General features: G+C 41.0%; 1 protein-coding gene across 1 annotated transcript in view; it reads right to left on the bottom strand.

The window, feature by feature from the left end:
• Positions 1-20,222, bottom strand: part of prkn (parkin RBR E3 ubiquitin protein ligase) — a 139,873-nt gene that overhangs the window by 72,165 nt on the left and 47,486 nt on the right. Inside the window, exons 3-4 of the mRNA XM_036573785.1 lie at positions 10,177-10,396; positions 5,703-5,821 (exon numbers count right to left, since the gene is read on the bottom strand). Of these exons, the coding sequence (XP_036429678.1) occupies positions 5,703-5,821; positions 10,177-10,396 (339 nt within the window). The remainder of the gene's footprint in view (positions 1-5,702; positions 5,822-10,176; positions 10,397-20,222) is intronic.

Below are 20,222 nucleotides of genomic sequence, written 5' to 3'. Positions count from 1 at the left end.
GTCTCTCTCCGTCTCTCTCTCCCTCTATGGACAGGAATCAACATCACAACCCCACAAAGCCCTAATTACATTATTGTTGAACAAACAGTGCTGTGTCTCAGTGCCGACTGTGAGGAGCCACCGGCCGCAGATTGAGCGGAGAGTTTTGGTCTCGAGCAGCCATTCCCAGCACGCCGCGTCTTTATTGGTCGACGGACGACTCGCGCACGCCGCACTCAATTATAGACACTTCGAATCAATGAAAACACAACAATCCAACGGCAACAAACACAAGCACGTACACGCATAGACAAAACACACACCAATGAGAACAAACAAATGAGACACAGCAACTCTAACACAGGGTTTGAGGCACCAGCGTTGCTATGGGAGGGCCGAGGGGGGCCCTAGGCACCTCCACTTAAAAGCCACATCCAGATTTCTGATTAATAAATGGGAATTCCAGCTTATTTTCAGTATAATGAAAGATGTAAAGATGTAAAGAAAGTCAATTAGAGTGGCTTGATGTGAAACAGTCCACTCTAGACAAACCTGAGTTAGAATTGCTCACAGTGGTGGTGATGGGAACCAGACGTCTAAAGTGGTTAATGCCTCTATAAAAGCTACCCAACAGGGAGTTGTTACATGAAATGTTTACAAATTAATTCCCAATGCATTGTTTCATGATAGTTTGGAAAGAAAAAAATATGCATATATATATATATATATATATATATATATAACATATATATACATACATATATATATACACGTTGCAAATTAAAAATCAGAAGACGTGTTGGTTCACTGGTTGTTTTGGATAGTAAATATAACGTCAATATTTGTGTTGTAGATATCATGACTCCTGGGGCCGGATTTACGAAAAGTTTCTTAAAAGAAAACTTGTGAAGGTTCTTAAGACAAACACTAAGAAGTTAATAAGAATTTTCTTAAATGCAATTCTTGAAAAAAATACTTATGAAGTTCTCAAATATTCACGTAAGATTCTTAAGATCATCTTAATTTTTCCCTAAGATTTCTTAAGAAAGTCTTCATTGTTTTTTATGTAGGCTACGTTGCATTTTGCGAAATACATTTTCAATTTGTTTTAACTTCTATTCCTGTTATTTAGTTTAATTTAGTCAGAGGACCAAACGCAGTAAAAACATCAAACCAAGCACTTATTTAGCAAATAAGAACTAGAGGTGACGGTGGAAGAAACAGCCGACAGGAAAAAAATAGGAAAATATGATAACGGTGGGGGGGCATACGAGGATGGGCAGGCAGTGACCTTGTGAACTGTTACAGCCTAAGACAAGTGTGAGGCTATCGTAAGTTTAAGAAAACATTTAGGTACATAATATTTTCAAGAATACCTCTTGTTCTTAGACTTATTCTTAAGAAAATAGTTAAGAAAATAAAATAATTCTTAAGAAGTAATTTGAAGAATCACAAGTTATTTCTAGTAATAACTTTTTTATTAAGAATGTAGCTAAGAAAAAACACACATTTCAAAAGATTTTCTTTCTTAAGGCACTTTTGTGGATCTGACCCCTAACACCGCAGCTTGTCGCAGGAGCAGAAACAGCGCTAAGCGGCCGCGCTGCGTCTGTATCTCTGTTAAATATGATCATTAGACAGTGCAGTTTAGTGAAGATTGTGGTTGTAGTTTGTTGTCTTTCTTCATTTCACCACCAAACTGCAGCTGCACTGATGAATCTGAGGGCTGTTTGCTGTGAAGAGGAGCTGCAGTTTCCTTATAACGCCCCAAATCAAAATCAGAACTGATGAGCATCTCATTATCTCATCAATCTAACTCATCAAAACCCGTCAGACGGTCTCAGGGAGCTGTTAGTTACTTCTGCACCGGACAAATGACATGACCTGTATCTACTACACTGATTTTGCACATGAATCAAAAAAATAAACAACGTGTGTTCAGTTAAAAATGAAACATGACAACGATTAAAAGAAAACGAGAGAACAAATAAAAAAATCGTCATCACGAATAAACAAAAATGTACCCACGAAGTAAAGAAAACATGCGCACGTTTAAAAGAAAACGAGGGAACGATTTAAGAAATCGTGACCACGATTCTTTTGAAACTGTGCAAAAAAGAAGTAGTACATTGGAAATATTATCAAACTGCACACTTCTTGTCGCTTGTTTAAACCACCTGAGGTACAAAAGATCTGCGATGTGTGCTTTTAGCATTAATTTGAAGAAGAAACTCACTGTTTGTCAAAAACTGCTCTTCATACCAAGACACTTTGATGAACATGAAGGTCAGTGTTTGAGGAGTATAACTAAAACATTAAACTAGTAATGCAATTTAATAGAAAAGTAGCAATAAAAAACAAACATTGCTCAGAAAAATCTATGTGCAAAGAAGATGTAATTCTACAAAACATCCACCTATAAGGGGGACAATGTTTATGGAGACTCTGACTGAGTAATCTAGTACACTTTTAGAAATAAAGGTTCTGTGCAGGTACATTTTTCGTTCATCAAACAATGTACAAACAATGTAAATGTTCCCTCAAAGGTACAACAGTGGTTTTAAGGCCCGATTGTGAACCTTAAATAAGTTTTTCCAGGTGAAAAGTTCATATTTCTACCTTTTCATAATCTAATATTTTAAAACAGAACAGTAAAATAAAAAGCCTGGAGACGAGACGGGGTGTGTGGAGTCAGTACAACTTAGAACATATAATTTCGATGGATTATGGTACAGTTACGTTCCCTGACTAAAGGTACTGAGATGTACCCTTGAGGGTCCCACCCCAGTGACAAGAGGGGAACAGCCCCAGTGACTGTTTACTACCTTTATTTCTGAGAGTGTAGATGGGGTAGTACGTCAGTGCCCTTCTCTCCTAGGACCAGCAACTGAGAGTAACCTGAAGTCTCTCTTCATCTGGACTCTGGCGTTTGTTGTGCAATACGTGCTCTAAATGCAATCAGCACTCTTTTTCCTCTGGTTAGCAAGTTGTGAGTCAAAGGTAGCAAAGGTTTTTTCCTGTAGGACTTGAAGGTGAATAGCAGCCAAAAACACTAAAACTCCCATCAATAGTGCAGAGAGCTGTTTTCTTCCAGGGCCAGAATCAAGAGATGGAGCGTTTGAAGATGCTGGCATAAACCTCACCCTAAAGTTTACAGGCAACAGATGCAACACAGCGAACAGTTGTGGAGGGCGATAGCAAACTGACTGACATCCCTGCTTGCTCTGGAATCTCTAAAGCGAAAACCCAGCGCTCTGAAGCAAAATATTTTTTCGCCTTAGACCCCCTTTTTCCCTGCATATCAGGAGAAACTTCTGAGGACGCAGTTAGGCGAAGAGAGCTGGCAGCTAGTGCGGCTAAGAGGATGCTCAGAGCCAGCAGCTTCAGCGAGAGATTGGCAGGGGAAGCGGGCAACGCTGGCAAGCGGACAGCAGACGAGCGGTCCCTCGGCGCCTGGGACCACCCTGAGTGGGAAGAAAAGGCAGGTGCGGCTTAGCGACTTGTCAGTCAGCCTTTTCCGGACGGTGCTGGACGTGGAGAAGCGGGAAGGTGCCCAAGTGCTTGGAGTGCAGTTCCATACGGACCAGCAGATAACAGCAGCCCAAGGCTGATGGGGGGAGGGGGTGTACCCCCCTATACACACAGCCCCAGTGGAGGTGGCAGGACGTGGGCTTGTGTTTGAACACATCACACTCGAGGCTAAGGCAATGCGAGTGTTTGTCACTTAGCCGTCCTCAGGCAACAGAGCAAATGTTTTGGTCAAATTGGTCTAAAACTTCTGTTTTTGTGTCTTTGCAATAAGAAATAACTCCTTGTAGAAGTTGCCAAAGTTCTAGGGACCACTTTCTACAGCCGGATGGTGGCCAATGGCCTGTTGGTAGGAGAGGAGAGCCTGCAACCAGAATGTTGTAGGTTCAAACTCCAATGCTGACTGGATATTCCTGGTTGTGCCCTTGGGCGAGGCATTTGACCATCCACTGCCTGAGGTGGCACTACTTGGGAAGTGTGAAGTAGCAGTGTGAAGAACATGTTTAGCTTCAAGAAGGTTAGAAGGTTCTAAACTAAACTAAACATAAAAATATGCCCCACGTTTGGTTGGGTGTATGTCCATGTCGGCCACAGTGAAATGGATCAGGAGCTTACTGTGTGCCTCTGTCTGTCACCGTATAAAAGATTTCCATGAGCATATAGAAGAAGCATGATAATACCTTTATTGTTGAAAGTGCTGTAATAGGTTCTTTTGCATTTGTTGGATTATTTTACTTGCATAACAAAATAAATGTGACAGCAGAAAAGGAAGAGACTGAAAATCACATTATGAACAGAAAAGGCCAAAGTTGCTTTGTTGGCTCAGGATTAAAGAGTTAAAAGTTTTTTTTTCTAGAACCATATATCCAACTGTAGAACCATGGCTGGATGATTCTTTCAAACCTTTCCATCCAAGTCCTCCTGGAGGAGCTTCACTGGATTAAGGTCAGGTGATTGGACCATCACATACACTGTACACTATTCTGTACTACACTTTTTGAAATGATGGTTCTTTAAGGGTTCTTTAGTAAAGAAAATGGTTCTAAAAAGAACCATGAACATGCAAAGAACCCTTTGCATGATTAAAGGGTTCTTTGCATCATTAAATTGTTCTTCAGATTAATCGAGAATGTGCTGCAGATGGTTCTATATGGAACCTTTTTGAAAAAGGTTCTACACAGCACCAAAAAGGGTTCTTCTATTCTTAGGATGTCATGTCTGTAACAATATAACTATATAAAACACATAGAACCCTTTTTGGTGTTATATAGAACATCTAAACAGACTGACCAGATTCATCAGTCAGTCTGTTTAGATTCTATATAGAACCCTTTTTGGTGCTTTATAGAACCCCTTTCCAAATGGTTCTATATAGGACAATATAAAACACACTCTATCAATCTGAAGAACACGTTGCAAAGAACCCTTTAATCATGCAAAGTGTTCTTAGTGTGTTCATGTTTCTATATAGAACCATTTTCTTTACTAAAGAACCCTTGAAGTGTATACTATACTTCATACTTATTAACTTAACTGAAAAGAAAAATCATATATTATTCATTAGAAAGGAAGATGTCCTCCAACTTACGATGGGCAATGTCCAAAAGTATTCGGACACCCCGTCTAATGACTCACTTCTAATTAATGAATTCAGCTAATTTCAGCATACAAGTGTTCAGCTGTGCACCCAGAGCTTGTTTAATCTCCCTAGAAAAGTACTGTTAATAAATTGGGATGCTCTGAGGCAGCCACACATGAGCCTCAAGTCACCATGCCCAATGCCAAACATTGGTGAGAGGGGTACAAAGCCCCCCCAGCATCGGGCTGTGGAGCAGTGGAGCTGTGTTCTCTGCCGTGATGGAGCTCCATCCAATACTTCTGGGAGGAGTTGTATTGATCCATAACAAATCATCCAACATCAGCACCTGACCTCACTAATGCTCTTGGGGCTGCAATCAAATCCTCACAGCAATGTTCCAGCATCTACTGTAAGCCTTCTCAGAAGAGTGGAAGCTGTTACCAGGACCAATTCCCTATTAATACCATTGATTTCAGATGAACCATTGAATGAGCAACAACCTTTTGGATCTATGATGTCACTGTAACTGGGATGTTTTCCATCATGTCTGTTCACATTATTTATGAGAGGACCTCGATGGAACAGTTTGAAGAAGCTGAATCATATATGCACTTACCCGGCTGAGCGTCAGGGTTCCTTGCTTGCAGGTTCTGCAGCGGACGCGTAGCTTCCCAGGCTGGACAGCCCTGCACACCGTCTTACAGAATACATAGAAACTGCTATGGGCTTTGGACTCTGTGGATTTGAGCATGAACAACGAGCATTAGCACACTGATAAATCAGCTCTGTCTCACAGGCCTAGACTAAATGCATATACAGCTGCTATACTGAACCATGTATGTCTATAGCTGAACCTACTCAACTCAGGCAGAAGGAACATAAGATCAGCATTTCTTTCAGTAAACATCTCTACAAAAGTGTCTGTGAAATCTTCTGTTTTGTGCCACACAGCTCTCGTCCACAGCGGCCACTGTGAGGCAGCATGAGTGAAGGACAAGGGCAACGTCCATCAAGGAGTCTAAAGTACAGACGGCCACAAGCTCGGGACAAAAGAGCCGCAGATCCGGTTAGCCATGACAGAATGCAAGCAGACATCTTCAGGGAGAATGATTTAGTAAAGAGAGGACATGTCCTGTCTGTCTGCTTCACCCTTGTAGGACTCATAAACACAAAAACGCTCACGCATACCTGGAAGCGGCCTTCTCATTAGGGCTAAAAGCCTGGGACGGAGGAAGAAGGATGCAGTACCTGACACGATTCCCAATAAATCTAGAGCAGAGGGTTTTATAAGGCGGGCTCTGCCTAATTTATGATGTTGGCGCGAGCGTACTCCATTATGCTAATGCTTTTAAAGCAAAGGTAGAGGAGGGTTAGATAAGGAGAGCTCATGATTGGCTGAGGTAGCCTGGGCGGGCGGGGTGATAGCCGGGGAGGTGAAGGGCCAGAAGGACGAACAGAGGACGGCTTTTAAAAGCATCCGTGTGTGACAGTGACTGCATTGCAAAAAACCTAATACGTTCGCCCCAAAAAGTGCCATCTAGTGCCATCTAGCCAATGAAAGGAAAACGTCTACAAAAGAGCGAGGCGTACGGCTCCGACAGCCAAGAAGCTGCGGCTAATGGAGAGCAGGGCGGGCGCACAAAATGTGTACATTAGCTGAGTAGAAAGAGTCAAAAGAGATTTCTATTTGTTATTTCTCTTTTGTACAGCCTGAATGGAGAACAGAATAGAGAAGGAAATACAATAACCACCTGCTTGCATGGTGAAAGTTTCATTTGCTGTCAATGAAACTAGAGCTGGGACCACTTAGTGACTTACCGATAATCATTAGAATGCAATACTGATGGGTAAAATGTTTGTTTTTTCCTTTTTGCGTACGTAAGTGTTCCACGTAGCCCTGTGAGTGAGTATCAAATGCTCTGCTCTCTGCCACACTATGGCCCTGTCCCATTTCTCATTTTTGCCCCTATCCCTTGTTTTCGAGTGTCACCTTACCCCTTGGAACTGAGTTACAAGGGGTAGTGGTTGAAATGTTCTCCTATGAAATGGGACCCTCAAATAAAAAGATCATTACTTCATTAAGAGGCTACTGGCGGTGCGCTGTAGGTGACCCTGCCAGTCTTCAGTGATAGCTGAGGAGGGTGAAGTTCAGCAACCTCCCTGCTGGGCTTTACTTACATTTAGGGCATCATATGCCTTCAAAGAGGGGAGATGTGACAATTATTTATTATCGCCCAGACCTGATTATTTGGTATATAAAGCTAAAGTCAGCTATTTCCCAGGTTTTTGTTAGAATTTTCCTGTTCCACCTTAAATGGACCTGGACGATTTAAGGTGGAACAGGAAACTTAGCTAGCTATACCAAGACATCAGCACACTACTAGCGATTTTTATGCTTGTAACAAAGAAAAGGACCATAAAAACGACATTAAACCAAGATAATACAATGGTTATTGTAATTTTTTGACTTAAAATACTGACATTTGTGGGTTTCTTTGCCATCTTGCCGGTTTTTCTTTTTTTCTCAAAAGACTCTGTTTGGAGTGTCTCTGAAAAACTTCAATTTGGAGGGCCATGTGGCCCTAACACTGCACCCTACCACTCTATACCAACAAAAGCCATGACACCCTACCTCTAGGCGTGAACACGCAGAACTGAGGAGTAAGGGCTAAGTGGTAGGGGAGAGGGGTGAAATGGGATTGGGCCTAAGTCAAAGCTATTTGAAGTGTCTCAGCATTTTTCTTTCTTACTTTTAGCTGAATGTTTTAATGTAAATGTTTTAAAATGTGTTCATTTGTAATATTTGTGTTTGTAAAGTACCATCGGACGGATTCATAAAACACACTGCCAGACTTGCCATGGCATGAAGTGCATATAGCGTCGTGGTAACATGTTTGCTCATTCATAAACAAGGATTACCGGCGTGTTTTACAGCTTGATTTGAGGCACTGCTGTGCTTTTATCTCATTTACACATGTGGTGATGGAGACTCATAACATGACACAATTCCTCAAAAATATCACCTGGGCCTAATTTTTCCAGTAAATCTCTGCCGCTGTAGGAGGACACGAGGAGGAAGATGTGCTAGAGCAGGTTTTCAGATTGATAAGATTTAACTGAACTTAAAACAGCCTTTTCTTGCTGTGTCTAAATCAATGTTTGGTGAATCCCCCTCATGTGTGTGAAAAGAAGGTTTAGCTTTTAATCCAAATGAGTGAGGAGTAAACTGACCACTGAGATTCTAATTAAATGTTCAAATTGATTTTATTGCAGTTTTAATCCTACTTTTTCAATATACAATGGATTTCACAAAGGAAAGCCATTCACACACATGAAAATGAACATTTGACTTCAATTTCTAGAGTTAAAAGAATTTTTTTACTAGAATTTTCATTATGTGGAATAAAAATGACCACATACTAAAGTTTAATTCATGTTAGTAAACATTTTTACTGCAGTTGAAGAATTGGAAGAAGGCTTAGATTTATGCCAATGAGAAATGAAATCTTGTATGCTAAAATATAATTTCTACAATTAAAAGTTTGAATGTTATAAGAAAGTTTTATATATATAATTCTTTTCTAATATCACCAACATTTTCTGATAAAGAATTTTATTTCTTGTTTAAATGGTAAAAGCTTCTACCAAACAATTTACTATTATTTGCCAGCCCTTAAAATTCATACCTTTGTTTCTGAGAATGAGTTTTTTATCAGCTTTTTATTATTGTATTAGCTCTTCCCTTACAAAAATATGCAAAGTGTATTGAAAAATATATAAAAATGGCCATTTTAGTTCACATTTGGAATAACTTTTCCTCACTGACAGCATTTTCTAACAGTAAGAGAGGGAGTATGATCATTTGAATAAGGCATTATATGAGCTATGCATGTGATTTTAGGCTATGCTATATTTAAGTATAAAGAAATCTAAAAGAAAAAACTGTAAAATTTTCTCCTCATGATCTCTGAAATGCAGGATATTGTTTTGTTTGTGCAGGATGTGAGACAAACCTTCAGTTTTGTCTCTCAGGACTTACCCTGATTTCTTTGTTCATCCACAGATGTTTTGGTGGGTTTCATTTTATCCTATTCACAGTGATTTCCCAAACTGCTCGTCTTTCAGCAGCTGGGACTCAGAACCTGCAGCTCTGCTAGAGAGAACCTTTTCTGTCTCTGTCTGTTTTCCTCTGACTACAATTGGCCAGGTAGATCTGTATATTAGTGCTCTGAGTGGATCTGGACATTAGCACTCTGTATATTAGCCAGAGTGCACATGATGTTGTGGAGTCGTATATTATATATCCCTGTCCTAAAATCTTACCCTTGATCTCTGGTCATGATTTCTGCAATGTTATTGGATGAATCTTTTTCATTTTAATTTATTTAGCCTTGAATTTGACCCAGCAAGTCGTTAAGAACAACAACAAAGCAACACACTGACCAAATAAGACATTAATCCAAACACAGTTGAAGACATAAAATGACAAACACCAAAAATGAACACAACTGCAATAGACACATGATGGGCCTAGAATAATCAGGTAATGGAGAAATAGGTACAGGTATCAATGAATGTCCTTTATAAAATCATACATATCAGAGTAGTTATTAAAAAAAAAACTAGGAGAAACCTTAAAAGACATTAGACGTGCAAATAAATGCAAAACAGCTCGTACACAACTGAATTAAAATCAGAGACATGTTTTACAGCTAACTGTAATAGCCTGAGGGTCCTCAGTGAAATCAGGACAGGGATGTGAGATTAGGCTTCACAACGTCATTTAAACAGCAAATTATAGTCAACTAGCTACATTTTAGCACATGCTATAGGTTTTCCATGATCCTAAGTATGAAAAATGTCTGAAGGTGGCAAAGGTGAGCCTATGAAAGTCCTGTAATGCAAGCTAAAACTGTGCTCATCTCAGTGGATTTGGACCAATTATGAGGGATGTGCAGAACCCTGCTAATAGTATGCAGCCTGATGGAAAAGCTAAAGCTAGAACACAGCAGGTCAGAGTTCACTTCCTTAAAGAGTTTCTTAAAACACTGACCATTTGAAGCAACAGTAAAACCTCTTTGTGTCTGTACCTGTCTGTGTGTCAGAGTCCTCTGTGCTGGACTGCTCTGTCTCCAGGATGACGGCCAGGCCGGTAGAGGTGGCATGCAGTCGGGAGGCGCTGAGGTCCAGTCGGGTCAAACTGTTCACCCCTCTGCCCAGCCTCTGCTGTAGCACCAGCTCAGAGTGTCGCGCTGAACCGGACGGTGGAAGCACTACATGAACGGTGCTCTGCTCTGGAAGATCACAGCCCTGTCAGCGAAAGAGAACAAGCAGCTGGTCAACACTGTCCAAATGTCTGACCTGGTCCACTTGTTTTGATTCAGAATCATTTTTCAACAAGAAATTCTCAGCTTTCTACCAAGATTAAGATTCAAATATTAGACGAGACATTCTTAATTAAATCTTAGAGGTCATCAATGTTTTTGAAAACAGCAGCTTTGGCATGTAAGAATGTTTGGAATTCAGAAGAAATGTATTCATTCATAGTGCAACACATAAATGATAATATTACTGTTTTTGATTGGGGAATATAAAGAGAGATGCTATGTTTTAGTCAGATGTACCACGTCTTTCAGCAGTTTGGTCATTCAGGTTTTTTTTGTTACAATTCATAATTGAAGAGGAAGAAGATAGAGAGAGAGAGAGAGAGAGAGAGAGAGAGAGAGAGAGCTAAACATGAAAATATCAAATGCATCATCCCATATTTGAGCTTCGCTTCTTCACCTTAAATGTATTTTAGTGTTTGGATTTTGCAATAATATTGAAAGCTGAGGATTTACTTACCAAAATCAATAAAACCTCTAAAACTGCTAGCTAAGCCCCGCCCCCTCCCCACAAATCTCTAAAACTCCACATTCGACCATCTTAACCAAATATTATGAAGAGCCAGTTTGTCCTTTCAACAAAAATCAAACTACCTTGGGAACCACATTTCATGTCCATTTTGCCATCTTAGCTGCAAATATGTCTATGTAAATATGTGCTAATGTACTAGTGTAGGCTAAAATATATAATATAAATGAACACACAGACTTACTTTGCTCTACTTTAAGCTTTAGCTCAGACATAGCCACTTTTCTCGCATCTCCAGCGGGAAACTTTTCCTCAAAAGTAGAAAAGCTTCTTGTAAAATGTCTCTCAACATCAACTTTTTACGAGGCTCAGCTTTTCATTTTTGAACTCAGCTTTTCATTCTCCAGCTTCTTGTTCGAATTTTCCCGTTCCACCATAACTGCTGGGCACCAGAACATAACTGCTGTGCCATTTAAGGTGGAACGGGAAAATTCAAGCGAGAAACTGACTTCAGCTTTGCGACTTTTTAGTGTTTGACAGCATCTCGTTGCAGATTAAATGTATCAGGAAACCAGCTGGAGTGATTATAAACGCAAATAAGTCCACACAAATAAGTCCAAATAAGGCTCCAAATTATCGATGTTCGTCTTAAATCTTTCTCTTTTCCTTGTCGCTAGCTTGGTGAGATTCTCTGTGCTGCTCTGGTGACCAGCAGTCTGCACGCCAACCTTCAGGGTTAAAGGGTGAATTAGCAGTTCAACATTAACTCCAGCATTTTAGACCTTTTATCTTTAAAACTGTGTTCGACTGACCAGCAGAACTTTATTTTACTGCAAAGGAGGATGATTTTATTTTTACCTAAAAATCTAAATCCTCTGTGGAGCCACAACAGGGCAGTAAAAGAGCCGCATGTTGCTGACCCCTGATCTAACCCAATCCACTCAGCCTGCAACTGTTGTGGTTAATTTAGTTTTAGTTTTATTTCATTGTTTTGATTTGTTAATATTAACTGTCTTAAAGTTTCCTGAATTTTTAAATTTGCTTTATGTACTGTTTTAATAATAATAATAATTGATCATATATTTTTTTTCTTTGCAATATGCAGCATTTAGTTGTTCTCAGATCTAACGATTTGGAACAGACAACACAGAACCTCCAGTGCCAAATATAAAAAAATACTGTAATAATAAAAAACCTACAACTACAATAATTTTTTATTCAATGTTTTACAAACTGGACTGCACTAAATCCAATAAATCATGCCTAATTATGCTCATTTTGTAAAGAAACATGCAGTTAGTCAGTGTTAAGTACCACATATTATGACTTAATTATTATGACAACCATAAAATATTGTCATATTGCCCTCCCTCCCTCAGTGTTGACTGACTGAGAAGGGTCTGGCTGCAGGCATGCACTCTCAGCCTGACATGCACCACCAGCCTATTAATGACATCAGTGCCACTCTGCCACAATGGTGTTTTTGTTGGTTTTATGAGGAAAAACAGTGAACCATGTACTGCTGGGCAACAAGAGTTACACTGAACAAAAGCTGTGTTATGGACAAAAAATGGATTACGTGATGATATCGCTAAGCAGAAGTAGCCAATTATTAACATGCCGTTGGGCCGCTTCTACCATTGTGGCAGAGAGAGCATGTACACGTGACGTCAGTGGGGCTGAGAGTGCATCTGTCTGGGAGTGCACGTCTGCAGCCAGAGTCTTTTGGACTGACTGATGCTGCCAAGCTGGGAGGCTGAGGATTAGCTAGTTCTACCTCTAAGACACATGAAGCGCCACCTCAACTTTTCAAAATGATGCTACCACAACATCACTGGACATCTCAACATGCTTGGAGGAGAATGCTAACCGCCAATTCTGTAATGCCAAATAACAGACGCCCATGTTGGCTGGCATGAAAGAGAGGAGGCAGAGGGAACCAAAAGACAGAGAGGCCAACTATGCTTTCTTGGACTCCGAGCCACAGGTAGCTTTGGCATCACTAGAGCTTGATCTCACCATCTCCTGACGATAGGAGACTTGGAATGCTGCACCACTCAGGAACCAGAATTGAATTTTTGACCTCAAACCTGGTTTCTATACAAACAAGTCAGAGATTCATGTCACATATGTAACAGTCTCTGCTCTCCCGGACTAATTTAACAGTGCACACCGATGCAATACGTGCTGAACCGACATGGCCTGATCTGCCTTGAGGCCAAATACAGCCAAAAACAGCTCCACAACTCCTGATTGGGTTTCTGGGGACGCTGTTAGAGGCAAAGCAGATGGGTTTAAGAATGCTAAAGAAGTGCAGCAGATTAGCTCAACATTCACTTTGCATTTCTGACAAGATAAAGACAAGGCTCGCCGTCCTTTTTGGAGCTCTAGAGAAACGAAATCCGTCTTTCTGGTGTTCCTGCAGTATGGAAAGTGCAGAAACTGGAAAGCCCCTCTCTCTCTCTGTCTCTCACGCATGCACACACACACACACACACACACTGCACTGCTATCCATTGTCTTAGGTTCCGCCATACGTTTGAGGGAAGAAAACGTCAAACATTTCAGTCTCAATTACAATGGAGGAAATTTGCAGCCACAATGCTAATCCAGCTGGCAAGCGCGCTTCAGACCACTGGGATTACAGCGGAGATGAATAAACATGCCAGTCACTGCACAGCACTGACACAAAGCTGCTAGCAAACTGAAAAGAGGACAAAAATGAAACTTTTACAATGGACGAAAATGGCATCGCCTCCCTCGGCTGCTGGAAGATTACAAAACATTCTCGCATGAAAATCTGTGCCATCCTGAAAACATTATCAAGCTACTTTTTCAAAAATATTATTCCCCAAAATCCTGTTCTTGGAGAAGCGTAGAATGATTTCCTCTACGTCTTATCATAACTCATCTGAAACATCTCAAATGTTTCTTCTAGGGACGTCCACGGGTACTCGAGCACTCGGTTAACAGTTCAAGAAGCCAATATTTCAATACTGAAATAACTGTGGTTATGAATAAAAGTTTTCCAGTAAATGAATTTGCAGGTGTGGTCAGATAAAAATAGGCTCTTGCACTTTAGCTAACTTCATTAACAGAGTGTGGTGCAACAAGCTGTAAGTTTACTGTGCCACTGCCACCATCAGGTGAGCGGAAAAACCGCAGTGTATTGGCTGGCGGCCCACCTATAACGCATTGTAAGGACCTAAACATAGTTCATGAAAGGATGTGAATGCAGAGGCTTCAAGATATGCAGTTTCGCACATAGTTTCTTTCTCAACTGCTGTAGCAGATGAGCAAGTGAGTGTCACGCAAAGATGTCTTACATAAACATAAAAAATATGATACATGATCACATTTCCATTCCAAAAAAAGAGGTAAAGCAGCTCACTCTCCTCTACTGCCCACGTGTAGCTGTTGAGGCTTTTGGAATAGCAGTAGACGCCTCTTTGGTTAGTCCTCTATCGCCCCCTTCAGTACTGAGTGTTTTAATTGCCACAGCAATGTAAGAACGGACAGTGAGTTTGTACAGAAAGACCAAGTGCTTGCAGTGCGTTGGCCGAGTGCTGTCATTTGCATTTGCGTCCTTGCATTTAGTATGTTTTAGGCCTAAGACAGAAGCAGGCCAATTGGCATCTGTCCTGTCTACAGCGTTACATTATTTCTGGCCAATGTTGTTTTTTTAACCATTATTTTTCCAGACATCCACTCAGGAACTCTTACAGATACTCGAATATCAAACATTAGTCGGAATGCACATTCCCAGTCTCTTTCAGGCCGTTTATTTCAGCAGGACCTTCGGGCGCTGCTATTTGACTTCCCTCCATTTGTTTTGCTCAGGTTCCTTTTCAGAGGCAAAATTTGCGATGCAAATCAGCTCGTCAGTCACAAACAGGTTCTCGTTAAAAGCGAGAGGCTTATTAGAGAGCCCACGCACCCTGATAGGGGAAAAGGTCCTCGGCTGTGCAACAGTCCATACACATGTGATAATTTCTCAGAGGGAAACACTGCAGTCGAACAAGGGGGAAACACACACACACACACACACACACACACACACACACACAAAATTAATTTGATCTGGTTCATTTTTCCCAGACCGACAGCGAGGATTGGCTTTTAATGACATCAACTTAATGAAGACCCTCTGGCTCAGAGTGAAGGAGCCACCAGACGAAAAACAGTCTCGCAGTTCCGCAGAGTAAAGAAGTGCTGTAATGTACCCAGAAGCGACGGCTAAGACGGAGGCAACAGGAGGCTGATTAGAGAGCCCTATAGAAAAATGAATGATGAGTACATGGAAATTAGCATTGATTATACGCCGCATGATGGATGTTTGAAGAGTCAGAGTGCGTCATCTATAATGCCCAGGCTCGGTGGATATGGGATATTATACTGGTCAATAGCACATTATAGCTCTACGCCAGCACTTGGGACTTACCATTGCATATATAATCAATGGCAATGGCTTCACTCCATCAGCAAAGATGACCCTGCTGATTGAATAAGCGCACTGACAACCATTACTTCGCATGAATAGATTAGCCAGGCTGCTGGACGTGTCTTGCAGTCGCACTAATTGTTTCTCCGATGCTGGAGAAATAACATTGGTGTAACCTTGATTTGGTTTCATCATGGAGCATCACACAAACAATCTGAACCATTACTGTAATGACGACCGAGCCATATTAAGGTTAATACTGATCATTCCAGCTGATGAAAATAATTTCGACCAAGTGACATTTAGAAATGCCGGCACAGGCTGAAGCAATCGCACCAAAGGCACATACATATTCACGTTCTACAGAATGGGACCTAGAAGGCCTCCAGCCATAGCTAAAGTAAAGAGAGTCTAATATATGTTTATATAGCAAATCAGTAAAACATCAGTAAAACTTGAAGCCTGTTCAGTGTCTGTCTCCGTCCAACCCCCGACACTCTGGAGTATTATCAGGGTACAGTGAAGCTGTCGTGCATTCATTCTGCATTCATATGACCTTTTCCAATTATGATGTGCTCTTTGGAGAGCCCGATCAACAAGTCAGTGTTTTAAAGACAGGGATGCGCTGCATTAGCAATGACTTGGATCTTTGGAGCCACGCAGCGACAGAATTTCAATTTCAAGAGTGAGGAGACAATCAATGAGTCTGCCATTCAGAATCATAAGCAGCCCAAGAGACTCCCCACAATTTGCCAAGGTCATCTAGGGTTAAAGCTATCTCCCCATGTATTGGGCAAACACAAAATATTCATCTATGCACTATGTAGAAGTGGCTCGACGCTGCACGTGCAACGAATGTAAGAAGAGAACACAAACTCCACATTATTAACCCCCATTCTCAACAACAATAAGGAGTCGCTGCATTGTTTTCATTTGTGAAGCGCAGCTGTGAGCAGGTACAGTAACTATGCTCCATCGCGCTAAAGTCATATTTGCTTCTGCATCTGTAGCACCTGAGCTTAATGATATAGGAATCATTTCACATTACAGGGTTAAAGTGGTGCAAATCAGTTTTTTTTGCCTGAGGTTGAAACAGATCTGCTTTTTTCAGAGCAGTGTAAACACAGCACTGCACATCTGATCTTTCTTAAATTAGATCTGAACCATTTGTGCTCATCTTACGCTGCTTTAAGACTGCAGGTAAAAGTGATCATTCTGCCAAACTGGTTTGAAGTCAGAGTTTAAATCACTTGGACTTTAGACTAAAATGCTTCTGCTTTGACTGACCCTATAGCTCAGTTATGTTTATTTTATTAAAATAGATGATTAAACAATCATGAAACTTTACCAAATGGTTCAGTAGTAGTGACTGTTTTGGTGGTGACAATTTTAGCTAATTTTGAACAGAACCCAAAAACGCCAGTACATGACTAGCAAACGCAGCTTTGAAAAGTTGTACACAAATAAAATCCTAATATTTTTCATCACACAAAAAAGTTTGCTCAACTGAAGAAAATTTGTGTTTCGGTATGTCTTAATGTTACTGACAGACACATTTACTTCAGAACAATGGGATCTAACTGCTCACCATGTGGCCATGAGGGTCAGGGATGCAGTCTCACTTTCTGCTCTAAAATGCAGGAGTGTGGCTAAAATAAGGCTCCGCCTACGGACTCGCATATGGTTGCACTGCCCCGTATCAGATACACATCATATTGCAGTACCACATATGAAAAGCTGCGTTCACATTACCAGGCTGAAGTGATGCAAATCCAATCTTTTGCCCAAACGTGGCACAGATTGGATGTTTTCTGAGCTGTGTGGACAAGCAAATCTGATCTTTTCAAATCAGATCTGAGCCGCTTTCATATGTGGTCCTAGAACAGACACATATCGCTGTTGTTGGAACAAAACCTCCTCCATTTTTGTTGATTTTCAGTTTTTGACATGATTTGAAAATGCCTGTTGCCCTTTACATGGCCTATAAATTTAATGATGAATGAACCAAAAGAAACAGGCCAAAATTACTTGGAAAAAAGTCTGGTTCCATTGATTTACATTAAAAGTTAAGTATGTTTTTTCCTTCTCTTGTAAAGTTACCATTTTGGAGATACGAGGTTTTGTTCCGACAGCAGCGATACACAATTTACGGGCAGTCAAACACTACGAAAGTATCTGATGCCTTTTCGCCATCGTCTCGCTCTAAGAATGAAGAGCTGAGAGCTGTTCAGAGCAAATTATCTTCGCAACGAAGACTTGTTCCCCTTTTTTTGTTGTTGTTTATCATGCACATAGTTCATTCACGTGACCTGATTGATTAGGATGTGCGTATGCGGGTCGTTTCAGGACACAAGTTGGTTCACATTAATAACAGACTTGAGTCACTAACCTACACAAATGTGAACCATCAAAACAGAAACATCTGATCTGAGCAAAAAATCAGAACTGAGCAATGAGGCTTGTATTGCCAAAGTGGTGCAAATCAGAACTGAACACAGATCAGATTCAATGTGTTTTCACACTACCACACAAAAATCTAATCTGTGTCACACATATGAAGAAACTGGATTTGCAAGTTTTACCTGCAGTGTGAATGCAGCTCTAGATCAGACAAAGGTCAGTGCAACCATAAGAGAGCACCCATGATTGCCCCTTTGAATACCAAAATGAGAAAATAGGACACGCTACAGCCTCAGGTCCACAAGTGGTCAACCTGATCAGATGAATATGTAAGGTCAGAGGTCATTCAGAGTCACTTACAAACTTAAATGCAAGCCATCAAATTGGAGTAAAAAAATCACTCAACTTGAGCAATAAGATTGTACTGTGCATGTAGCCTTTGGCCCAGCAATGAATAGAAGCCTTGCTGTCTGAAGCCTCAACAAACACATTTAACCGATTGTAACGTGAGGCACAAAAGCTGAGGAACAATTCCAACCACAGCAAATCTGTAGCAATGTCGTCTGTTCAGTCAACAACAGAAAACAGGTGTCTTTAGAGAGCCAGTCCAGAGCGAGTTTGCTGAGGCAGACAGAGACGTTTAGTGAAGCTCCTCAGCGTCGGCCTCGCGATGCACACAGGCAGATGGTGAGGAAAGCTGGGCTAAGAGAGGCAAAGCCTGTTAAGGCTGTGTGACTAATGTGAGCTGGGAGTTCCAGGTCCCGCCACAGCTCAAACAAGCACGAGAAACGATGCACAGGACAACGGCGTCTAATTCAGCTGTGCCATCACAGAAAGCAAGAGAGGAATACCAGTGTAAAACAGAGGCCGCACCTCTTACAGTTACAAAGGAGGCTCTGCAGCCGCATCTCCAGAATGAGAACTACTGCAGTTTTGCTAACATTAAGGTGTTAACATCATACCTGATATTCTGAACGTTGACATTGGTGATTGGTGTGGTGACTTTTGTTAAAGGGAATAAAATGCTGATTAAAGGGCCCATATCACAGGGCCCATATCACAGAAAGACACATGTCCTTCATTTTATTTTTAAATAAAGGAAAGTTTCCATATATGGAAGCTAAGCTGCAAAAACAGGCCATTTTTTATATATTGCTTCTGTGATGTCATGAGAACCAACTTATTTACATAGATATACCTATTCAGTCTACAGCAGTTTAGCCCTGCCCACTCACACTGAAGATATAAGGAGCGTTTCAGCTAGGGTTGATCTTTGAGTGAGGTGTAGCCAAAGAAAACAGAGCTCATTTACATATATCAGTCTTAAAAGCACAGTAACAAACAATCTTTAATTGTAAGAGAACAAGAGAGGTTGAAAAAATTGAATTAAGACCATTTTTGGTACACTATATGGACAAAAGTATTGGGACACCCCTCGTAGTTATTGAGTTCAGCTCTTTCATCCACACTCATTGCTAACAGGTGGATAAAATTAAGCACATAGTGGTGTAAAGCAAGCCACCACCGGACTCTGGAGCAGTGGAAAACATATTCTATGGAGTGACGATTCACACTTCTTTTAGTCTGATGGATGAGTCTGGGTTTGGCGAATGCCAGGAAAACACCTGCCTGACTGCACTGTGCCAACTGTAAACTTTGGTGGAGGAGGGATAATGATACGGGGTTGTTTTTCAGGGGTGAGGTTCAGGCCTCTTAGTTCCAGTGAAAGGAAATCTTAATGCTTCAGCAAACCAAGACATTTTGGACAATTCTATTCTTCCAACTTTGTGGGAACAGTTTGGGGAAGACCCTTCTCTGTCCCAGCCTGACTGAGCCCCAGTGCACAAGGCATGGTCCATAAAGACATGACTGGGTGAGTTTGGTGTGAAAGAACTTGACTGGCCCTCACAGAGCCCTGACCTCAACCTCATTGAACACCTTTGGGATGAACTAGAATAGAGACTGTGAGCCAGGCCCTCTCATCCAACATCAGTGTCTGACCTCACAAATGCTTTTCTGGATAAATGGGCAAAAATTCCCACAGACACTCTCCAACATCTTGTAGAAAGCTTCCCAGAAGAGTGGAAGCTGTTATAGCTGCAAAGGGGGAGCAACTCCATATTAATGCCTATGGATTTAGAATGGGATGTCTTAAAAGCTCCTGTGGGTGTAATGTGCAGGCGTCCCAACACTTTTGTCCATATAGCGTACATCAAACCATAAAAATCTTACAAGTATACCTCGAAGGAAAAAAATGAAATACAAGAAAAATGTCTTCTTGAGGATGGAAGATGGCTACGTTAAGTAACTCAGCCAGAAGTCACCAAATAGCCCACAGTCTAAAGTGGATGCGACTAACCTGATCACTGATGACAGAACAGCTAACAAAAGTGGTTCGATTCAAAAACAGAGGTTGAAACAATTTGCGTGTATCTTCAAACA

The sequence above is a fragment of the Colossoma macropomum genome, unplaced genomic scaffold (genome assembly GCF_904425465.1).
Source record: "Colossoma macropomum unplaced genomic scaffold, Colossoma_macropomum, whole genome shotgun sequence".
NCBI lineage: Eukaryota > Metazoa > Chordata > Actinopteri > Characiformes > Serrasalmidae > Colossoma > Colossoma macropomum.
The sequence above is the reverse complement of the archived record's forward strand: the minus strand, read 5'-3'. Positions and strand labels throughout refer to the sequence as shown.